The sequence below is a fragment of the Peromyscus eremicus genome, chromosome 7, assembly GCF_949786415.1.
Source record: "Peromyscus eremicus chromosome 7, PerEre_H2_v1, whole genome shotgun sequence".
Classification (NCBI taxonomy): Eukaryota; Metazoa; Chordata; class Mammalia; order Rodentia; family Cricetidae; genus Peromyscus; species Peromyscus eremicus.
The window spans coordinates 104,019,029-104,037,909 of NC_081422.1; the positions used below are offsets into that span (position 1 = coordinate 104,019,029).

Genomic DNA, 18,881 nt, shown 5'->3' on the forward strand with positions numbered 1-18,881 from the left:
AACAGGTCCTCTTCTGGAGACTTCGTTGACAGTCTTTTGAGGATGAGCACTTGAAAAGTGGAGCTGTTGTGAGCCTTTTGCTCCCTGTATCAGCAGCAGTCACCTGCTGCCTCTGTTCACTACCTAGGAAAGAGACCCAGGGACACCTTTATATCCCCTTAGGCTCCTAGACTGGAAAATTGCATGTGTGCCTTTAGTCTAGAACTTGTAGGAAGGTGGATGGAATGGTGGCCATTCCTTTTGATTTGTCAGTTAGTTAAGATATGACTCCTTTTGCTTCTGATTTCTGGACTTGACACTTGAGGAGGCATCTTTATAGCCTGGGTTGTCATCAGTGAGCTTAATCAAGCCAAGACACATGTCTGAGCAAGTTCCCCATAGCACAGACCAAGGAAACAGCAACATGGAACAGAAGTGAATTTAAACTTGAATCCCACTAGAAAACTATACCAAGAAGAGAATTCTCGATACTTTAGCTTCTGTAAGAACTTCTTATTTTATTGGATTGGTTTAAGATTAATAGTAAATAACATATAACTTAAACTAAGTTAGGACAAGAAAAAGGATTTATTGGAAGGTTATGGGACGGCTTATAGATAGGAAAAAAAAAGTTGATGAGCCAGTCTTCAGAAAGGACTGGAGCCAAAACAGCCTGGGGATCTTGGGAGCCAATCTCTGTGGGGTACATAGGCAGTTCTTCTCCATTCTGTTCAGAAACCAGTGTCCAGGCAGTGAGGCCCAGCTGCTACGGCCTGACTCAAGGCGGTGCACTTTGACTGATAACCGGGACTGTGGACCTAGTAGGAGCCTGTGAGTCCCAATGGGCTGCTGTTACTTTACAAAGGAGATAGGCTGCTGGGCAGGAGCAGTAGGACTGAGCTCCTTCGGCTCCTAAGGAACGACTGTGGGACCAGGAGCAGAGGCTGTGACCGAACACTATTGCCTTGGAGGAAATGGAGTTTGGTGACTGTCATTTCAAGGTCCTAAGCTTTTGGGTGTTTTTTTTGTTGTTGTTGAGGACAGATCATGCTGAGCAGTCTTTATTAGTAATCACTTTGTTCAAGGATGTGTTTGGGGGTTGTGCATTTTTTTGCCAAGGTTTTTCTAAGGATTTCTCTCAGTCTAGCCTGTGCACAGAAGAGGACAGGGAGGATGTTCAAAATACCCACTTGGCAGAGCAGCTGAAGGTGATGCCTGTTATATAGGCATGCTTGCTTATGCCCTCTGGGGAGTGGTCTTTTACAAATGCCCAGTATGGGGCTGAGATGTGTGTAGCTCAGTAGTAGAGCATTTGTGAGGTCCTGGGTTTGACTCTTAGCAGCTGCAAAAACAAAAACAAGAACAAAAATCCTAATATGGAAAAAGGCTGAGCTAGAAAGGAAGGTCTTTGGCTTGTTTGGTTAGACTGATGGGAGGGATTCAGTGTCTAGAGCGATAGGACCTTTCACAGCCCTGTTGTTTATGACCCAGTGGCCTGTGATGCCGGGCATTCAACAGCCAAAAAAAATCCACTTGAAACAGTTGCTCCAAGTTCATTGTCTCATGCCAGTGAAAATTAAAGAGGTGGACTCTTGTGGGAGTTTGAAAGTAGACACAAGCTTTATTAGCAATTATTACAGAAAAATAAAAAGTTGATGAAAATGTGAGAAATTAAAAGCTATAGAAACTCTTGAAAGAGAGAAGGATTTTCAAGAGAGGAAGAAGCCACTGAATTTTGTAGTTTATAAGTTTTATAGGATTATGGCAAAGACTAGATGAAGACCAAGGTAACTGCTGTGAGATTGGTTAGTTCTCTGGGGTACTATGGGTGGAACCAGTGGAGGGGCCACAGGATCTATGCATGTCCGCCTGGCCCAACCAGGGAGATGCACTGTCGTGCACCGTTCTGTGCAGCTCTCTTAGGAGTGGTTGAAGCCCCACCCCACCCATCTCCAGGTTATTAGTTATTGACCTTGACTGTCTACTTACCGTTAGTCACTTGGCCAGTTCTACCACCCTCCAGCCTTGCAGGTGTCCAAGTGCTGTTACTACACTACGCTGTGTTTGCACATTTAGATGATCAGCCTGTAGCTTTACCATGACAGAGTATGACCTCCGTCACAGCCACCATTTGTAGCTACAATCTTTCTTTGTTGCCTCGTGTATAGCTCCTTTTCTATGGGGTGCTCTGAGGTGATCTTCCAGGCAGGAGCTTATTAGAAGCCATCCTTACTTCCAGTTTTCTGTTATGATTAGCTGCGTTAGAAGCAAGACTATGTGGAAGGATAATGGTGTCTTACATATGTTTCTCAATTGCTTCTCAAGGGTGTGGGTGAAGAGCTGGCCAGGAGCCCCATCCCTCCTCTTATCTGACTAGCTTGGTTATCTCAGACCCAACTTCCTCAGTGTTCTAGACCTTGCTATGCTAACCCTTAATCTTCTCTCAAACCCTAGCCTCTGTTCTCACTGCAACATAAATGAGCAACTTGCAGTTTTTACCATGGGCTCTCTCCCCTTAGTAACTACAGAGAGCTAGCACTTGTATCAAGAGAGCAGCTTATAGCCACTTACAAAGGTACCAAGGTTGTGTGTGTGCATTTGCCTATATTGAGACTTTCTTCAGACTCTACATATCCTGAAACCAGTCCCTAGTCACATAACTGCCACCTCCCATTGGCAGTCCTGGTGTGCAGAACCAAGTACTTAATGTTTTATTTTATTTTATTGTATGTGTATTGGTGTTTTGCTTGCATGCGTGTCTGTGTGAGGGTGCTGGATCTCCTGGAACTGGAGTTATAGACAGTTGTGAGCTGCTATATGGGTCCTGGGAATTGAACCCACGTCCTCTGGAAGAGCTGTCAGTGCTCTTAACTGCTAAGCCATCTCTCATACTTAAGCCCCCAAATATGTAATGTTAATTTACTTTTATCCCTTCTGGTTAGGTACCTGCAGATGATGTCCATTGTCATTGGTATCCAGCGTCTTCCGGGCTGATCCATGGTCACTGGTCACTTTCCGGGATGGCAACAAGGTGACTTAGCTGAGGATGACCCTGACTGAAAGGCTTCGTGAGAAGATATCTCAGGCCTTCTACAACCATGGGCTGCTCTGTGCATCCTACCCCATCCCCATCATCCTCTTCACAGGACTCTGCATCTTAGCTTGCTGGTATGTTTCTGATTTGCCCTCTATGTGGTAGAGCTGTGCTGTGTGACAATAAACTTCACCTAACCTAACTGTGATGGAGCCTTGGACACTGTATGTTCTTATGTAGTGGGGACTTAATAAGGATACTCATTGGAGCTGCATACTAGAGAATTCTGGGAGAAATCTATAAAAGTGAATAAGAGAATATTGTTTAAAGAAAAAGGAAACTAGTTCATGTTGGTCTGACAGAGTGATACAGCAGATTTGTTCACAGCACCAGTGATGATTTCCTCCTTCTGAGAAACTTCAAGGTCATTGAAAGGCATAATCTTTTCTTTTTCTTTCCTAGCAGTGGCCATTTCCCTTTAGTGTTAGTTAACAGCAAGAGCCTTCAAGTACTGCGAAGTGAAGTGCATTTAAGCAGCTCACTGGGTACCATCTGCAGGCTGACTTCAAAGACATGCTTCTCTATACGCTTGTCATTTCTCTTGTTTACATGGAGCCTTCCTCCAACCCCTTGGGGCCTGCTGTGTTGGCAGGGTCTGTAGTAAAAGCCATGGATGCTTGTGGGGTTTGCCTGTTTTTCACAGGCCTCATAGAAGCCTGAAGACTGATCATGACTTTGTAGAATGAAAGGGTTTGATATAAAGTGTTGTCTTTCAAACAGCCAACTCATGCAATGAGCACAGGACCCGGTCCCACTGCCTGGATGCCTCCCAAACAGATCAGGCCAATCAACTGTCTCACCCACTCAGAGGGCCTGATCCAGTTGGTGACCCCTCAGCCATTGGTTCATATTTCATGTGTTTCCGTTTGTTTGGCTATTTGTCTCTGTGCTTTATCCGATCTTGGTCTCAACAATTCTCGCTCATATAAACCCTCCTCATTCTCGCTAATTGGACTCCCAGAGATCCACCTGGGGCCTAGTCATGGATCTCTGCATCCAGATCCCTCAGTAGTTGGATGAGGTTTCTAGCACGACAATTAGGGTGTTTGGCCATCCCATCACCAGAGTAGGTCAGTTCGGACTGTCTCTCGACCATTGCCAGCAGTCTGTTGTGGGGGTATCTTTGTGGATTTCTGTGGGCCTCTCTAGCACTTTGTTTCTTCCTATTCTCATGTGGTCTTCATTTACCATGGTCTCCTATTCCTTGTTCTCCCTCTCTGTTGTTGAAACCTGGGGCCTATGCAGGGCCCCTTGGCTCGGCATGAGAGGAGGGGACTGGACCTACCTGGACTGAGTCCACCAGGTTGATCTCAGTCTGTGGGGAAGGCTTTGCCCTGGAGGAGATTGGAATGGGGGGGGCGGGCTGGGGGGAAGGTGAGGGGGGCGGGAGGGGGGAGAACAAGGGAATCTGTGGCTGATATGTAGAACTGAATTGTATTGCAAAATAAAAATTAAAAAAAAAAAAGAATGATAAAAAAAAAAAGTGTTGTCTTAAACCATAAGACACTGTCAGCCATGTAAAGAGCCCATCTTAATATCGTTTTCTCTAGAAAGAATTCTGTTTTCCAGGTTAGGGTGTAGCTCAGCGGTAGAGCTTGGTTTGGCATGCTCAAAGCTCTAAGTTCAACTGCTAGCACCAAAAGAAGAAAAGCTTTCCAGATTCACTGTATACAAGGCTGTGTTAGAACTAGCCTGGCTCAGGACTGAACCTCCTGTTCAGATCTGTGGTAAATGATCCCAGACTCTTCTCTAATTCACAGTGAGAAAGATGAGTTCATTCATTGAGAGTTTCCTGCCTAGTGCCATGTTGGTGATTCAGGAATATAACTAAATTTCTCATTTGTCCTCACAGTACTAGGAAATGGTCCTCTTATACCTACAGTCCACAAAGTGGGTAGGAGTTTGGTGACTTGCCTGGTTCATACCACCGCTAAAGATGAAAACTAGGCCACGAGAACTCTGGTGCTCACTCCTGTGGCCTCTCTTACCTGCCTCTTCATTCTGACTCAGCGTATATTGGTGTCTAAAATCTACTGAACTGTACTACATTTGATGGAATACTTACAGTCACACACTCTACATGGTGAATTAGGAGTGCAGTGAGAACCTAGCTATATTAAAAAAAAAATTCTGTTAACTAGCCTGTCTCTTTCTCTTTAGTGTTTTACTTTCCTAGGCCTGGTTTATAGGATGAGGCAGGGGTTCTTAAGCATGAAGTAGCGTCAGAACCATATGGAAGGCAGGTTCAACACAAAGACTGGTGGGCTTTCTTTCATCAGGCTTTTTTGAAACTAAAAATTTGCTGCCGTGACAAGTTCCTAAGCCTGGGGATCACACACTGGGAAGCATTGAGTTATTTCCATTTGTGCCTGGAACTCACTGAGATCCACCTGCCTCCGCCTCCTGAGTACTGAGATTAAAGGTGTGTCCCCCCCATTTTTTTAAAATAATTAATTTTACTTTATGTACATTGGCATGAGGGTTTCATATCTCCTGGAACTGGAGTTATAGACAGTTGTGAGCTGCCGTGTGGGTGCTGGGAATTGAACCCAGCCAGTGAGTGCTTTTAACTGCTGAGCACTCCAGCACCCCCAAAAAATGTTTTTTGAGGATGAACTACTTCCCACCATAGCAGGTTCTTTTTTTTTTCCCCATAGCAGCTTCCCTGATTATATGGCAGGCTAACTGGATTTCTTTAAAAATTGTTCCCTACATTTTTATTTATTCATTTTGTGTGCTTGTATGGAAATCAAAAGAAAACATTCTGTCCACTCTGTGGGTCTAGTAGATGGAACTCAAGTTCATCTTTTCAGCGGGTGCCTTTACCCACTGAGCCATCTCAGCAGCCTTAACTGAATGTCTTTTGGCATATTAGTTAACGCATTTGGCGTGAATAGCACAGACTACTACTATTAAAAGGCTAACCAGATGACCTTCTAAAAACGCTAGTCTCTCTACTCTGGAAGCACAGATCTGTTTTGAAGTCCTGAGCAATTTCTCACAGAAGAGGAGCTTGAGAATCAAAAGTTGAGTGGACTAATTTTACAGAGTGGCACACTGTCAGGCCTGTAGGAGTGTGGTTTCTTCACCCTTGTAGTTCAGCATGCACTCTTGGGAGTGGTTTTTGTGGTTATTGTTTCCAGGGTGCTTTGTAGGGATTGGAGACAGGCTGCTTTGTCTGAGCCATGCTATAGAGATGTCCATACTTATTTCTTTTCCTCTGACTGGAGCTCATTGAGATCTTAGACCTAGGCATACAAACCTCAGTCTCATGTTCTATTCTGTTCTGGGAAGTTTTTCAGTTGGAACAACTCCCTTTCTGTCAGAGCCTTGAGTTGCCTAGAGAAACAAAGCATGGGTAGCACCAGCTTTTAGTAATTGTGTTAGATATTCGGGTTCCATCTAATTGCTGGTTTTTATTCCTTAGATAAGATTTGTTAAACATAGACCCAAAGGACCTCTGCACTTAATATCCTTACTCAGATCCAGTAGCTACCTGAGCTATAGCAATAGAGCTGTGTTTACCCCACCTCACCACCAAGTCCCCTCCAAAAAGGAACAGAGCCGGACCAGAAGGGTTGGTAACTATTGATGGCCTAGGAATGTACCTTTCTCCATCAGACTGAACAGTTGGGGATTGAGAAGCTGTGTGTACAGGACTCAGACTCCCCTCAGACAGCACCAGGGGTCTGATTTTCTTTTCTAAGCTGGCGCTGAGGCTCTGGGGTCAGTGACTGAGACCTGAGGATACTCCTTCCAGTAGCCTGAGTGCTGAGCCTTGTAAATGGGCTTTGGTAAATTCTCTCCTGCCTGCTTCTAAGTGCAGCAGCTATTTATTCCCCCCTCTGGGAAAATCTGATGAAACCTGTAGCAAATAGGCATTGTAGCAAAGGGTGTGTTTATATTTCTTAGAGCTTAGGCTACTGGGACCCAAGGGGTGGCCCAGCAAGGAAGGAGACTTTGCCCAAGACTTTCCCTGGTAAGGTATGTATGTGGGGGTGCACTATAAGGTTAGGGGAAAGGGTATATGGGAAGGTAGAGACCCTCTCTGGTAAGGTATGTATGTAGGGGCGCACTATGAGGTGAGGGAATAGGGTATAGGAAGGTAGACTTGGTCAGAGAGGAAGTTGCTATCACAGTGAGGTCATACTAAGCCTCCTGAGATGACAAGCCTGCAGGAGTGTGAGAACAGATTGGGTCCCTTTCCCTCTTGCTTTTTTTTTTTTTTTTTTTTTTTTTTCTTTTTTCTGTGTAGCCCTGGCTGTCCTGGAACTCACTCTGTAGACCAGGCTGGCCTTGAACTCCTGCCTCTGTCTCCTGAGTGCTGGCTGGGATTAAAGGCATGTGCCACTCTTACCCAGCCCCTCCTACTTTTCTTTTCGGGAGTGACTGACACCTTCAACTGAGGCTGTGTATCTCAGCTCTAGTGGTCTGTATTTCTCAACTCCCTTTCTCCCTTTCTGCCTACATCTCAGGTTGTTCTGTGATTGTCTTTGGGGTCACACAGTGGGCTGTGTAATAGCTTACTTCTGTCTTTTTACACACATTTATATGTTCTTTTCACAAATTAAAAAAAGTCAGAGTAACTTAAGCCCGTCTATGCTTATAGTTAGGTGGGCCAGACTGGCAGAAATTGAAGTTTGAAAGTACTTCTGACCTCTGCTCTAAAGCCTAGACTCTGGAGAGGCCCAATGGCTAGCTCTGCACCTGTTCCATGACACTGGCTAGTTGAACATTTCAAAACCAGAGCCTCTTCTGGTCTCACATACAACCCTGTAAAAACTCTCAAAACTTGTAGGAAATCAAAGACTACTTTATCTCCTAAGATTTACTCAAGTAGAAGGTAAAACCCTCCAGTCTTTCACTACCCTATTCTCCTGGTTTTGTATTGTTCACCCCTGGGAAGTGGGGAACAAGTGAATGTGTTCTCTGATAGCCAGGCAGGACATATAGGCGGGACAAGCAGAGAGGAGAACTCTGAGAAATGGAAGGCTGAGTCAGTAGACGCCAGCCCGCTGTCCAGGGAGCAGCATGTAAAGCACACAGATAAAGTCACATTTGTATTCCCAGAACTTGAGAGGCAGAGGTAGGCAGATCTCTGTAAGTTCAAGGCCCGCATGCAAGTTCCAGGCCATCCCAGGGCTGTGCAGTGAGACCTTGTCTTAAACAAAAACAAATGGCTGGAGAGATGTGTAGCTGATGTTTTCTCTGGTCCTGCCCAGCCCCATGGACCCCTCAGCTGCTTATAAAATAATCACTCAGAAGCTTATATTGATTAAAACTACTCTTAGCTCAGGCTTACCACTGACTAGCTCTTATATTTAAACTCAGCCCATTTCTGTTAATCTATATGTTGACACATGTTCCGTGACTTTACCTGTGTGCTTTACATACTGCTCCCTGGATGGTGGGCTGGCGTCTACTGACTCAGCCTTCCACTTTTCAGAGTTCTCCTCTCTGCTTCTCCTGCCTATATGCCCTGCCTGGCTACTGGCCAATCAGCTTTTTATTTATCAATCAATCAGAGCAACACATTCACAGCATACAGAACATCCCACAGCACCTCCCCTTTTCTGTCTAATCAAAAAGGAAGGGTTAACTTTAACATAGTACAATTACATATAACAAAACAGTAATCAAGCAAGAATTACAGTTATAATATCTAGTCTATTTGTATTTGGCAAAATTAAAGAAAATATTCCATCCTATATTTGTGAGTCTAAAGTTTTATATCTAATTTATCTTTTTTTTTTTTTTTTTTTTTTTTTTTTTTCCAAGACAGGGTTTCTCTGTGTAGCTTTGCGCCTTTCCTGGAACTCACTTTGGAGACCAGGCTGGCCTCGAACTCACAGAGATCCGCCTGCCTCTGCCTCCCCAGTGCTGGGATTAAAGGCGTGCGCCACCACCGCCCGGCCTAATTTATCTTTTATCATAACCAAGGAAAATAACTGTCTAGTCTTCAACTACATCAAAGACCTCAGAAGGATATAATATTACCTAAGTAAACAGGAAATGCATTGTAAGCAACTTCCAGAATTCTGGAAATGACAGAGACAGCTGCCTGCCTAGACAGTCATCCATCATTGGCCCATAGGCCTAGAGTCTCTCAGTCACTTCTCTCTGTGTCCTGTAGAATGTCTGGCAGTTTCTTCTACAAAGCAGGAACCTGAAAAACCATCTTGCCTTGCAAAGTTCAGTGGTCACCTTCTTATGGGTCCTGCATGTCCAGTTGATACAACATTTTGTCAAGCAGTCCAGGCAAGAACAGTTTCTTGCCCAAATGGCTATTTTTGCCAAGAAGAAGATAAACTCCATATGGAGTGTCTTTGACGCCCATCTTTCTCTTTGAATTGGTGCTACCATAAGCAGACGTGTCTCATTGTCCAGAAAGTCTAAGTTTTTAAAACATTTTAAATGCCATATTCTGTAGGTCTTTGAAGTGTTTGAAAACTGCATATCTATCTGAAATATATCTATGTATACCTAGAAAACTAAACTAACATGACTATAAGTTTAACTGTCATAGATGATTAACTATTAATCTATTTCTTAATGATACATTACAATTTTAAATGAGTTGTATACACATAATACCTTAAAGAAGAGTAGAAATATACATATAGTACAACAAAATTAACTTTAAATTTGTATTAATAAACTAAAATTTATACCAATGTAAAACATTTTAAACAAGTTGTTGCTCTTTAAAAGTAGGTTCAGCCGGGCGGTGGTGGCGCACGCCTTTAATCCCAGCACTCGGGAGGCAGAGCCAGGTGGATCTCTGTGAGTTCGAGGCCAGCCTGGACTACCAAGTGAGTTCCAGGAAAGGCGCAAAACTACACAGGGAAACCCTGTCTCGAAAACCAAAAAAAAAAAAAAAGTAGGTTCAGTAATCTACCCTTTCATCCTATTATATCTGTATTTCTATATCATATTCTCCTTTCTTCTTTTAGAAACAGATTGACTATGACCAATAACAATTTGTAACCAACAAACTAAACAAAGACAAACATCCGTAATCCATTTGTTGGGAATGTAGGCATAGTGTTCTAGGCTACTTCCTGCTGATAAAGGGCGCTGTATTCTTACGGGGATTCTGAGAAAATTAAGAATTATGGTCAAGTCCTGACTGGAATAGTCTGTGAGGCTGCATTGTCTGAGCCCGTTGCCTTGAAACCATTCTGGATGTTGGATCATCTGGGCCATGGTGTCATCAGAGACCTTTCTGGGGGTCATGGCTGGTCAAACCTGATATATCTTAATCTGGAACAAATCCATAGCCTCTTGCTTCCAGTGGAAACAAAAGCAGAGCCTCCTTTCCAAAGTAACATATCCTTAGATCCAAATTTTGAAGTCAAGATACCTTTAAAATATATATATAGGCTTTATTTAGCAGCCTTTACAATCAAATGTCTATCTGCAGTTAAAAATATCAAAGACAGCCGGAGGTGGTGGCGCACGCCTTTAATCCTAGCACTCGGGAGACAGAGGCAGGCGGATCTCTGTGAGTTCGAGGCCAGCCTGGGCTACCAAGTGAGTCCTAGGAAAGGCACAAAGCTACACAGAGAAACCCTGTCTTGAGAAACCAAAAAAAAAAAAATCAAAGACAACATAATCCAGATTCTCTGTGTAATACCATCTTTACTTATTTTTTTAATTTTTTTTTTATTTTTTTTGGTTTTTCGAGACAGGGTTTCTCTGTGTAGCTTTGCGCCTTTTCCTGGAACTCACTTGGTAGCCCAGGCTGGCCTCGAACTCACAGAGATCCGCCTGGCTCTGCCTCCCGAGTGCTGGGATTAAAGGCGTGTGCCACCACCGCCCGGCCTATACTTATTTTTTTAAAACTTTTTTTTTTATATAACTGTCTATTCTCTCTTCCAAGCCTGCATACATTTTTACACACACTGTAAACCATTTAATTCTTGTTCCATCTGAATCTGCCTTATTGTGAATCTGTTGCTTTAAACTGCAGTAGTTAGTACTGAAGCAGAAGCCTTGGCTGATGGCTCCGTCCAACTCAGCTTTTCAACATGGCGGAACTGTTTACCGCCAGCTTTGGAGGAACCATGCTCACTGCCGACTCTGGGAGGCAGTGGGTCTATGCCTCTATCAAAGCAACGTGTAGCTCAAAATTTATTTTATTTTTTTTTAATTTTAATTTTAATTAATTTTTTTACTAGCAAAAACTTTATCCATCACGCAGCATAGCACACAGCTTGGAGACACCTCTGTGTAACATGGCATAGGTCAAGCGTGCATGCCATGAACCACCACAGAGTAGGTCAAGCCTGCATATTGTGGTGTCTTGCTGCCCACATGAGACATGAAGCAGGAACCTGTTTTTGGCTCCATTTAGAATTGCTTATTAAATAAATATTCTCAGGTTTCAGGCGGAAACTTGAGCCGTTGGGTGCCATTTGTAACTGAAGTTTTCCTGGTCCTGCACGGGTCCTGTGGTCCCGCAGCCACTCAGACCCAAGTAAACACACAGAGGCTTATATTAATTAAAACTGCTTGGCCATTAGGTCAGGCTTATTACTGACTAGCTCTTATGTTGCTAGAGTTTTCCTGCCTGGCCCACAGTCAGGACAAATCTCTCTCACCTGCCAGTCCCACAGCCGCTCAGACCCGACCAAGTAAACACAGAGACTTATATATTGGTTACAAACTGTATGGCCGTGGCAGGCTTCTTGCTAACTGTTCTTACAGCTTAAATTAATCCATTTCTATAAATCTATACCTTGCCACATGGCTTGTGGCTTACCGGCATCTTCACATGCTGTTTCTCATCGTGGTGGCTGGCAGTGTCTCTCTGACTCAGCCTTCCACTTCCCAGCTTTATTCTCCTCCTTCTCCCGCCTATACTTCCTGCCTAGCCAATGGCCAATCAGTGTTTTATTTATTGACCAATCAGCAACACATTTGCCATACAGAACATCCCACAGCACTCTTACACTTACATTAACCCATAATTTTTATTTATGTTTAGCCACATGGCTTGGTACCTTTTCTCAGTTCTCCCTTCACATCTTGCTTCTTCATTGTCTGGCTGACGACTCCTGACTCACTCAATCTTCTACTTCAGTAATGGATGTGACATCCAGACAGGAGCCAGGCATGGTAGTACATTCCTGTAATCCCAACATTTACAGGGTAAAGGTAGGAGGATCAAGAGTTTAAGGCAGCCTCAGCTATGTCGTAAGTTCAAGGCCAGCCTAGCCTACATGAGACTTACCTCAAAGTAAATAAAAATCCGCCAAAACATGAAAAACAACAAGAAGCTAAGGTCAGTAAGGAAACAAGCTCAACACTGCTGTAAACAGCTAGAACAGTAAATGTAAACAGAGCACTTCACCCAACAGCCATAGAGTACACTGAACTGAATGCATATACTCCACAGAGCAGACCAGGTGTTAGGCTACAAACAGATGTTAATTTTAAAACTTCCAAAATGTGCCCTCTTTTGATTACAGTGGAATAAAACCAAAATAAGATCAGTAACAGAAAGAAAACAGAATTCACAAATATATAGAAACCAAAACCAGTGCATCAAAGAAATAAGGAGTTAGAAAATGCCTTGAGATGGTGAAAATAAAAGTCACAGCCCACTAAAGTATAGTATACTGTAAGCAGGTCCTTGGGCCGAGGTCCTTCCCTCAGGCACTCCTGACCCCAGTGACCTTATGCTGGTAGGAAAACACCTAGAACTGAGAGGAAGCAGTATTTGGGAAACCTATTCTGAGGACTTACAGGCAGTGACAGAGCATGTGTTTACCATGCATGAGGTAGCAAAGCGTAGCATTCAGGCTGGAGGGACACAGCACTGAAGCGCCCTGACTGCTGGGGTGCCTAAGGTTGCTGGCACCAAGAGAAGCCAACAAGTGACAGACTAATGGGTTAAGGTGCTTCTGGAAGAATGACTCTGGGTCTAGGGTGACCATTAGATTGGTGACTGGGTGGCCTAGCCCTAAGGAGTAAATGGAGAGTACAGGAATGTAACTAACAGGAAGTTGCTTGCGCAGTCTGTAGCATGAAGTGACCTGGCCCTAATTCTCAGCTCTGAATTGCGGCACATAAACCCCCTGGTGTGGCTTGGGGTCTTCCCTACTTCCCAAGTTAAGTTTCTTTCTCCCTTGCTTAATGTGCTCTAAAGCCTATCTGGCCTGTTTCTGCTCCCCACTGGAATGCTGCTATTGACAGCAGAGCTCTTGTCTGTCCTGTGCACCTCTGTGCCTTGCACAATGTCTGGCTGAGTTGATGCTCAAATATTTGTTGGAAGAGTGACTACTGAGAAAACGTACCAGGCAACTGGCTTCCTGTCATTGGTGACCCAACTGCCCGGACTGGACAGTCAGGAAGCATGTCCAGAAAGCAGGCAGAAGCAGACGACACCCAGAGTTCTCTGCCGAGGAAAGCTCGCTCTAGCCAGCCACTTCCCCCAGGCTAGACATGTCTTGAATTGTAGGATAACAGCTATAGGGAAGGGAGATCTCAAAGATGCTCTCCTCCTCCTTCTTTAGTCTTTTGACAGAAGGTTGTGCTATGTAGCCCAAGATGGCTTGGAACTCACTTTGTGGCCTAGGCTTGCCTCAAACCTTTGATCCTCTTCCCAGGTACTGGGATTACAAGCATGTGCTAGCACACTCAGCCCCAAAGATGCTTTCATGTTGTGTTAGTCTCTGGTTCCATTTGAATTATCATTCTGAAGCTCACTACTTGGGTTGGGTTTGGTTGACTTAGCTGGGCGACCGTCATTCAGCCAGATACTTGATCATTCTTTGTCTTACCAATAAATAGAGGGATGGATGATGGCGCATACCTCCTGTGGAGAAGTATTCACATGGCTAATACACTTAAAATGCTTAGAGGGATTCCTGGCACCAGGGCCGGAGAGATGGCTCTACAGTTAGGAGAATGTGCTGCTCTTCCAGAGGATCCAGGTTCGGTTCCCACACACACATGGCAGATAAGCATCACCCATAACTCTAGTTCCAGAAGCTCCAATGCCTTCTTTTGGCTTGTGCAGGCACTGTGTTTGTATGGTGCATAGACATACATGCTGGCAAAACATGCATATACATAAAATAAAAATAAATCTTTTGAAAAAAATAGTTCCAGCCAGGCAGCAGTGGCACACACCTTTAATCCCAGCACTCAGGAGGCAGAGCCAGGCAGATCTCTGTGAGTTTAAGGCCAGCCTGGTCCACAGAGCGAGATCCAGGACAGGCACCAGACTACACAGAAATCCTATCTTGAAAAACCAAAAATAAAAAAAATAGTTCCTAGCACATATTAAAAGTCTTATGTAAGAGGTTCCATCCTCCTCCTCCTCCTCATTATTATTATTATTATTATTATTATTATTATTATTACTATTATTATTAATTTACCTTCTCCCCGGGCTTCTGCTTTTATGACCTAAAATTAAAAGCAGATCATAAAATACATATGTGTAAACCAAAACTCAAGAACCACAAATAACATCAACACCACGTGCGTGCATGCACACACACACACACACACACACACACACACGCACGCACGCACGCACGCACACACACAAAACAAAAAAACAAAAACAAAAACAAAAACAAAACCTAGCCAGCCAGATATGGTGGTATAAATCCCATCATCTAGGAGGCTAAAGGATAGTGAGTTCAGGGCCAGCGTGGGTACATAGGAAGATTTTATCACAAAACAATCAGTGATTGTAATAACCTTGTTTTGGTTTTGGGTTTTTGTTGTTGTTGTTGTTGTTGTTGTTTTGGTTTGGTTTTTTGTTTTTTTGGGGACAAGGTGTCTCCATGTAGTTTTGGTGCCTGTCCTGGATCTCGCTCTGTAGACCAGGCTGGCCTTGAACTCACAGAGATCCGCCTTGCCTCTGCCTCCCGAGTGCTGGGATTAAAGCCGTGCACCACCACCGCCAGGCATTTGTTTTTCTTTTTAAAGCTGTAGTTAACAAGGTTACTTCTAGATTTTTTTATTTATAAAATTTTTATTTTTATGTATATGTCTGCATTAATGTATGCCACTTGTTTGGGTGCCAGACTAAGCCAGAAAGTCCCCTGGAGTTGAAGTTACAGATGATGTGAGCCACCCAAAAGACTGCTGGGAACGGAGCTCAGTTCCTCTGGAAGAGCAGAACTCTTACTGTTGAGTCAGATCTCCAGTCTCCACAGCTCTATTCTCAGTGGTTTCCACTAGAAACAGCCAAGTGTACCTTGACAGTGAAGGAGACTAATGCACTATAATATATTTATTTATCCAGTGGACTAGTACATAGCTATGACGTCAGGAATCTTGTTGTAGTACTAGAGGTTAAACATAAGGCCTTAGACATTCGAGGCAAGCACTCTACCACTGACTTACTCCCCAGGTCTAATATGTATCCATAAAGATGAATGGCTCTGCATGCACCAACATAGATGATATAAAAGATAGATATTGAGCCACTCACGAACGAGTACATACATAGGGTGATTATTATTATTATTATTATTATTATTATTATTATTATTATTTTGTGTGCTTTGGTGTTTTTGCCTGCATGTATGCTTGTGTGAGGGTGTCAGATCCTTTGGAACTGGAGTTTCAGACAGTTGTAAGCTGCCATGTGACATGTAGTTGCTGGGAATTTAACCTGGGTCCCCTGGAAGAGCAGTCAGTGTTCTTAACTGCTGAGCCATCTCTCCAGCCCAGGAGAATTTATTTTATATGATATTTAAAAGTAGGCAAAACTAGGCTGACATGGTGGCTCAGTGGGTAAAGAGTATTTGCTGCTAAACCTGATGACTTGAGTTCAATCTCAGAAATCTTCATGATGGAAGGGACAAAAGAACCTCCTGTTGTTACTAATGTTGGGCTTTGTGGCTAAAATAAGTTTGAAAAATTCTGATCTAGGTGACTTCTGAATTCCGTCTCTGAAACTTAGGTTAGTAAAATGATGTTCTTACACAGTCCTAGCAAAGAGGATGCAGGTGGGATTGCAGCGGCTCCCGGGGTGGACAGCTCAGCGACTGCTTCTCACATGTCCTCACTCTTCCCTCCTCTCCCTTCTCCCCAGCTACCCTCTGCTGAAGCTCCCCTTGCCTGGAACGGGACCTGTGGAATTCTCTACTCCTGTCAAAGATTACTCACCCCCGCCTGTGGACTCTGACCACAAACAAGGAGAGTCCAGTGAGCAGCCAGAGTGGGTAGGTGCTCAGCTTGTCACTGAGGAGAGCCCTAGCAGAGAGCTGATTGGTGGAGGCAGACTCTGCAAGTGGCGGTAAGAGTGGTAATCAGCTTCGGATTAGTGAGTTCCTGGACTCACCTGCTTTACGAAGGCACCACAAGGGTTTAGTTATACAAGTAATGAGTAACCTTTGTTGAAAGAAAACCCTTAATGATGCCAAGTGTGAACGCCCTAGACAGACTAGGATTTTCAGTTGTCCTCTCAGTGCAGCTGAACCTGGGTTCACACCTGGCCTGTTCACACACCGTGTGCAGGGACCAGATGACATGCCAGCTCCTCCTTGATCTTAGATAGTCATGAGAACAGTGGAGCACCCCCAGGGTGTTCTGTCATCAGAACCCCAACACTGCCTGATGATTGCAACGTTCGCCTAATTTCCTCGGGTCAGTTAGGTGTTTTTTATCTTCATAATCCAATCAGGTGGTTTAAAAAGTAAAGGTTTTATTTATTTTTTTAAACAGGAAGGAAGGTTGGGGCCCAAAGTAATTAAGTGCCTCGGTTACTTAATTTATGAGGGTCAGCACGGGATTAGAATTCTTTGTTCTCCTAGTCCTAGCCAACTGGACTGGACTGTTATCACTTGGATGAGCTCTGGGCTGAGCACTGATAGGAATGGGGAAAAAACTTGTCTCCCCAGCCGAAGGGCTCGAACTTGGGACCCCACTGACTGATTTCTCTGCTCACTATTTGAAGCTCATGAGCTTGACCAGCTCATCTCTGGACATCTTACCTACCATGTAAGGACATGGTAGTCTTTATGTGCCTGTCTTTCTTGTGTTGTGCTTTGGCCCCATAGGTTGGTGCTGAGCTTGCTGAGTGTTTGGAGGAAAAGCAAATCTCGGGACAGAGCTCCTCTCCTCCACCTCTTTTTTTTTTTTTTTTTTTTTTTTGGTTTTTCGAGACAGGGTTTCTCTGTGTAGCTTTGCGCCTTTCCTGGAACTCACTTGGTAGCCCAGGCTGTCCTGGAACTCACAGAGATCCGCCTGGCTCTGCCTCCCGAATGCTGGGATTAAAGGCGTGCGCCACCAACGCCCGGCTCTCCTCCACCTCTTGACCGTACAGTGCCATTTTCCCATTTTCTTCCTGGTTAAAGTCAGCTCACTACTTAGGAGTTTGACTCCCCTGTTGCTGAACTAGGATCCCTGGTAAGAGAGGTGTGTTACAGTTACACATTTTGTCCATGAGAAGTTTGCATCTGTGCTCACCAGGACTGTGCCTGTGATGGTCAGAGGACACCTATTCACCAGGGCTCTGCTGTGATGGTCAGAGGACACCTATTCACCAGGGCTCTGCTGTGATGGTCAGAGGGCACATGGTCTGAGACCATCTAGCTCTGGGCTAGAGAGAGAGCTCAGTGGTCAAAGAGCAGGTTTGGTTCCTAGACGCGCATCAGGTGGCTTTACAACCAACTGTAACTCTAGTTCCAGGGGATCTGATGCTTTCTGGACTCTGAGGGAACCTTCACACATGGTGCACATAAACTCATACAGGCGCGCGCGCGCACACACACACACACACACACACACACACACACACACATAGAAGTTTTTTGAAGCCAGGTGGAAGTGGTGCACTCCTTTAATCCCAGTACTCGGGAGGCAGAGGCAGGAGGATCTCTGTAAGTTTGAGGCCAGCCTGGTCTATAGAGAGAGTGCCAGGATACCAGGGCAACACAGAGAAACCCTGTCTTGAAAAACCAAAAAAAAAAAAAAATCTTTTTTTTTGGTTGTTTTTTGTTTTTTTAATTAAAGAAACTATTTTGTGTTCTATGTCCCAAATTGGCCATTGGTTCACAGTGGAATCATCTTGATGCAAATATTTTACCATCATTAACTGCTTAATGTAGTTCTACTGTGTATTGAACTATGATACCCAACCACGTAGTCTTGGTTTATGGATGTTTTTTGACTAGTAGAATTCAGTGGGCCTGTTTATACAGGATAGATGCATTTGTGGGCTTCCCTTAGTAACATTCACTGGCCTTGGGTGGTGACGATGAATAGGTGTACAGAGCAGTTTAAAGTCTAAATAGTCAGATAGTTATTTAGTTCTTTCTGTTACAAGCTCTATCCCTGAGTGATGGAGGAGACTCAGGCTTGGTGCTGTGGCCCAATGTCATGTAACTCAGTGACAAGTTACCACACTCACATCGGCTACATATGATAAAAATAGAAGCCCATAATAGTGTGAGAACCATTTCAGTTACAAAGAACAGAAAACTCACCTCAAAGCAGCGTACGAAAGAAAGAAAGAAAGAAAGACTTCCCTTCGCATAACTCATAGACAGGGGCGGAAATGTCTTCTGTGCTACATGGCCAGGAACAGGAGTCCATCTCTCATGTCTGTTCTCTCTGGACCAGCTCATCTCCATCTTCCTAACAGTGACTGGAGGAGCCCTGAGTTTTGGCAGCAGCAAATCTAGTGGGTGAGAAGTTCATTCCCGGAACCTGGCCCCAGGGCACCTGCTTGGTTGCTGATGTTATCACCTGGCCAAGCAGGACAGATGATGGTTTCTGGAGAAAAAGTTGAGGCCTGCGCACTGGGAGGGATGCAGCAGCCTCCACCCAGCCACAC

General features: G+C 44.3%; 1 protein-coding gene across 1 annotated transcript in view; it reads left to right on the forward strand.

The window, feature by feature from the left end:
• The window catches only part of Scap (SREBF chaperone), a 79,626-nt gene that overhangs the window by 31,757 nt on the left and 28,988 nt on the right, over window positions 1-18,881 (forward strand). Inside the window, exons 2-3 of the mRNA XM_059268744.1 lie at window positions 2,922-3,147; window positions 16,137-16,266. Of these exons, the coding sequence (XP_059124727.1) occupies window positions 3,026-3,147; window positions 16,137-16,266 (252 nt within the window). The 5' untranslated portion in view covers window positions 2,922-3,025. The remainder of the gene's footprint in view (window positions 1-2,921; window positions 3,148-16,136; window positions 16,267-18,881) is intronic.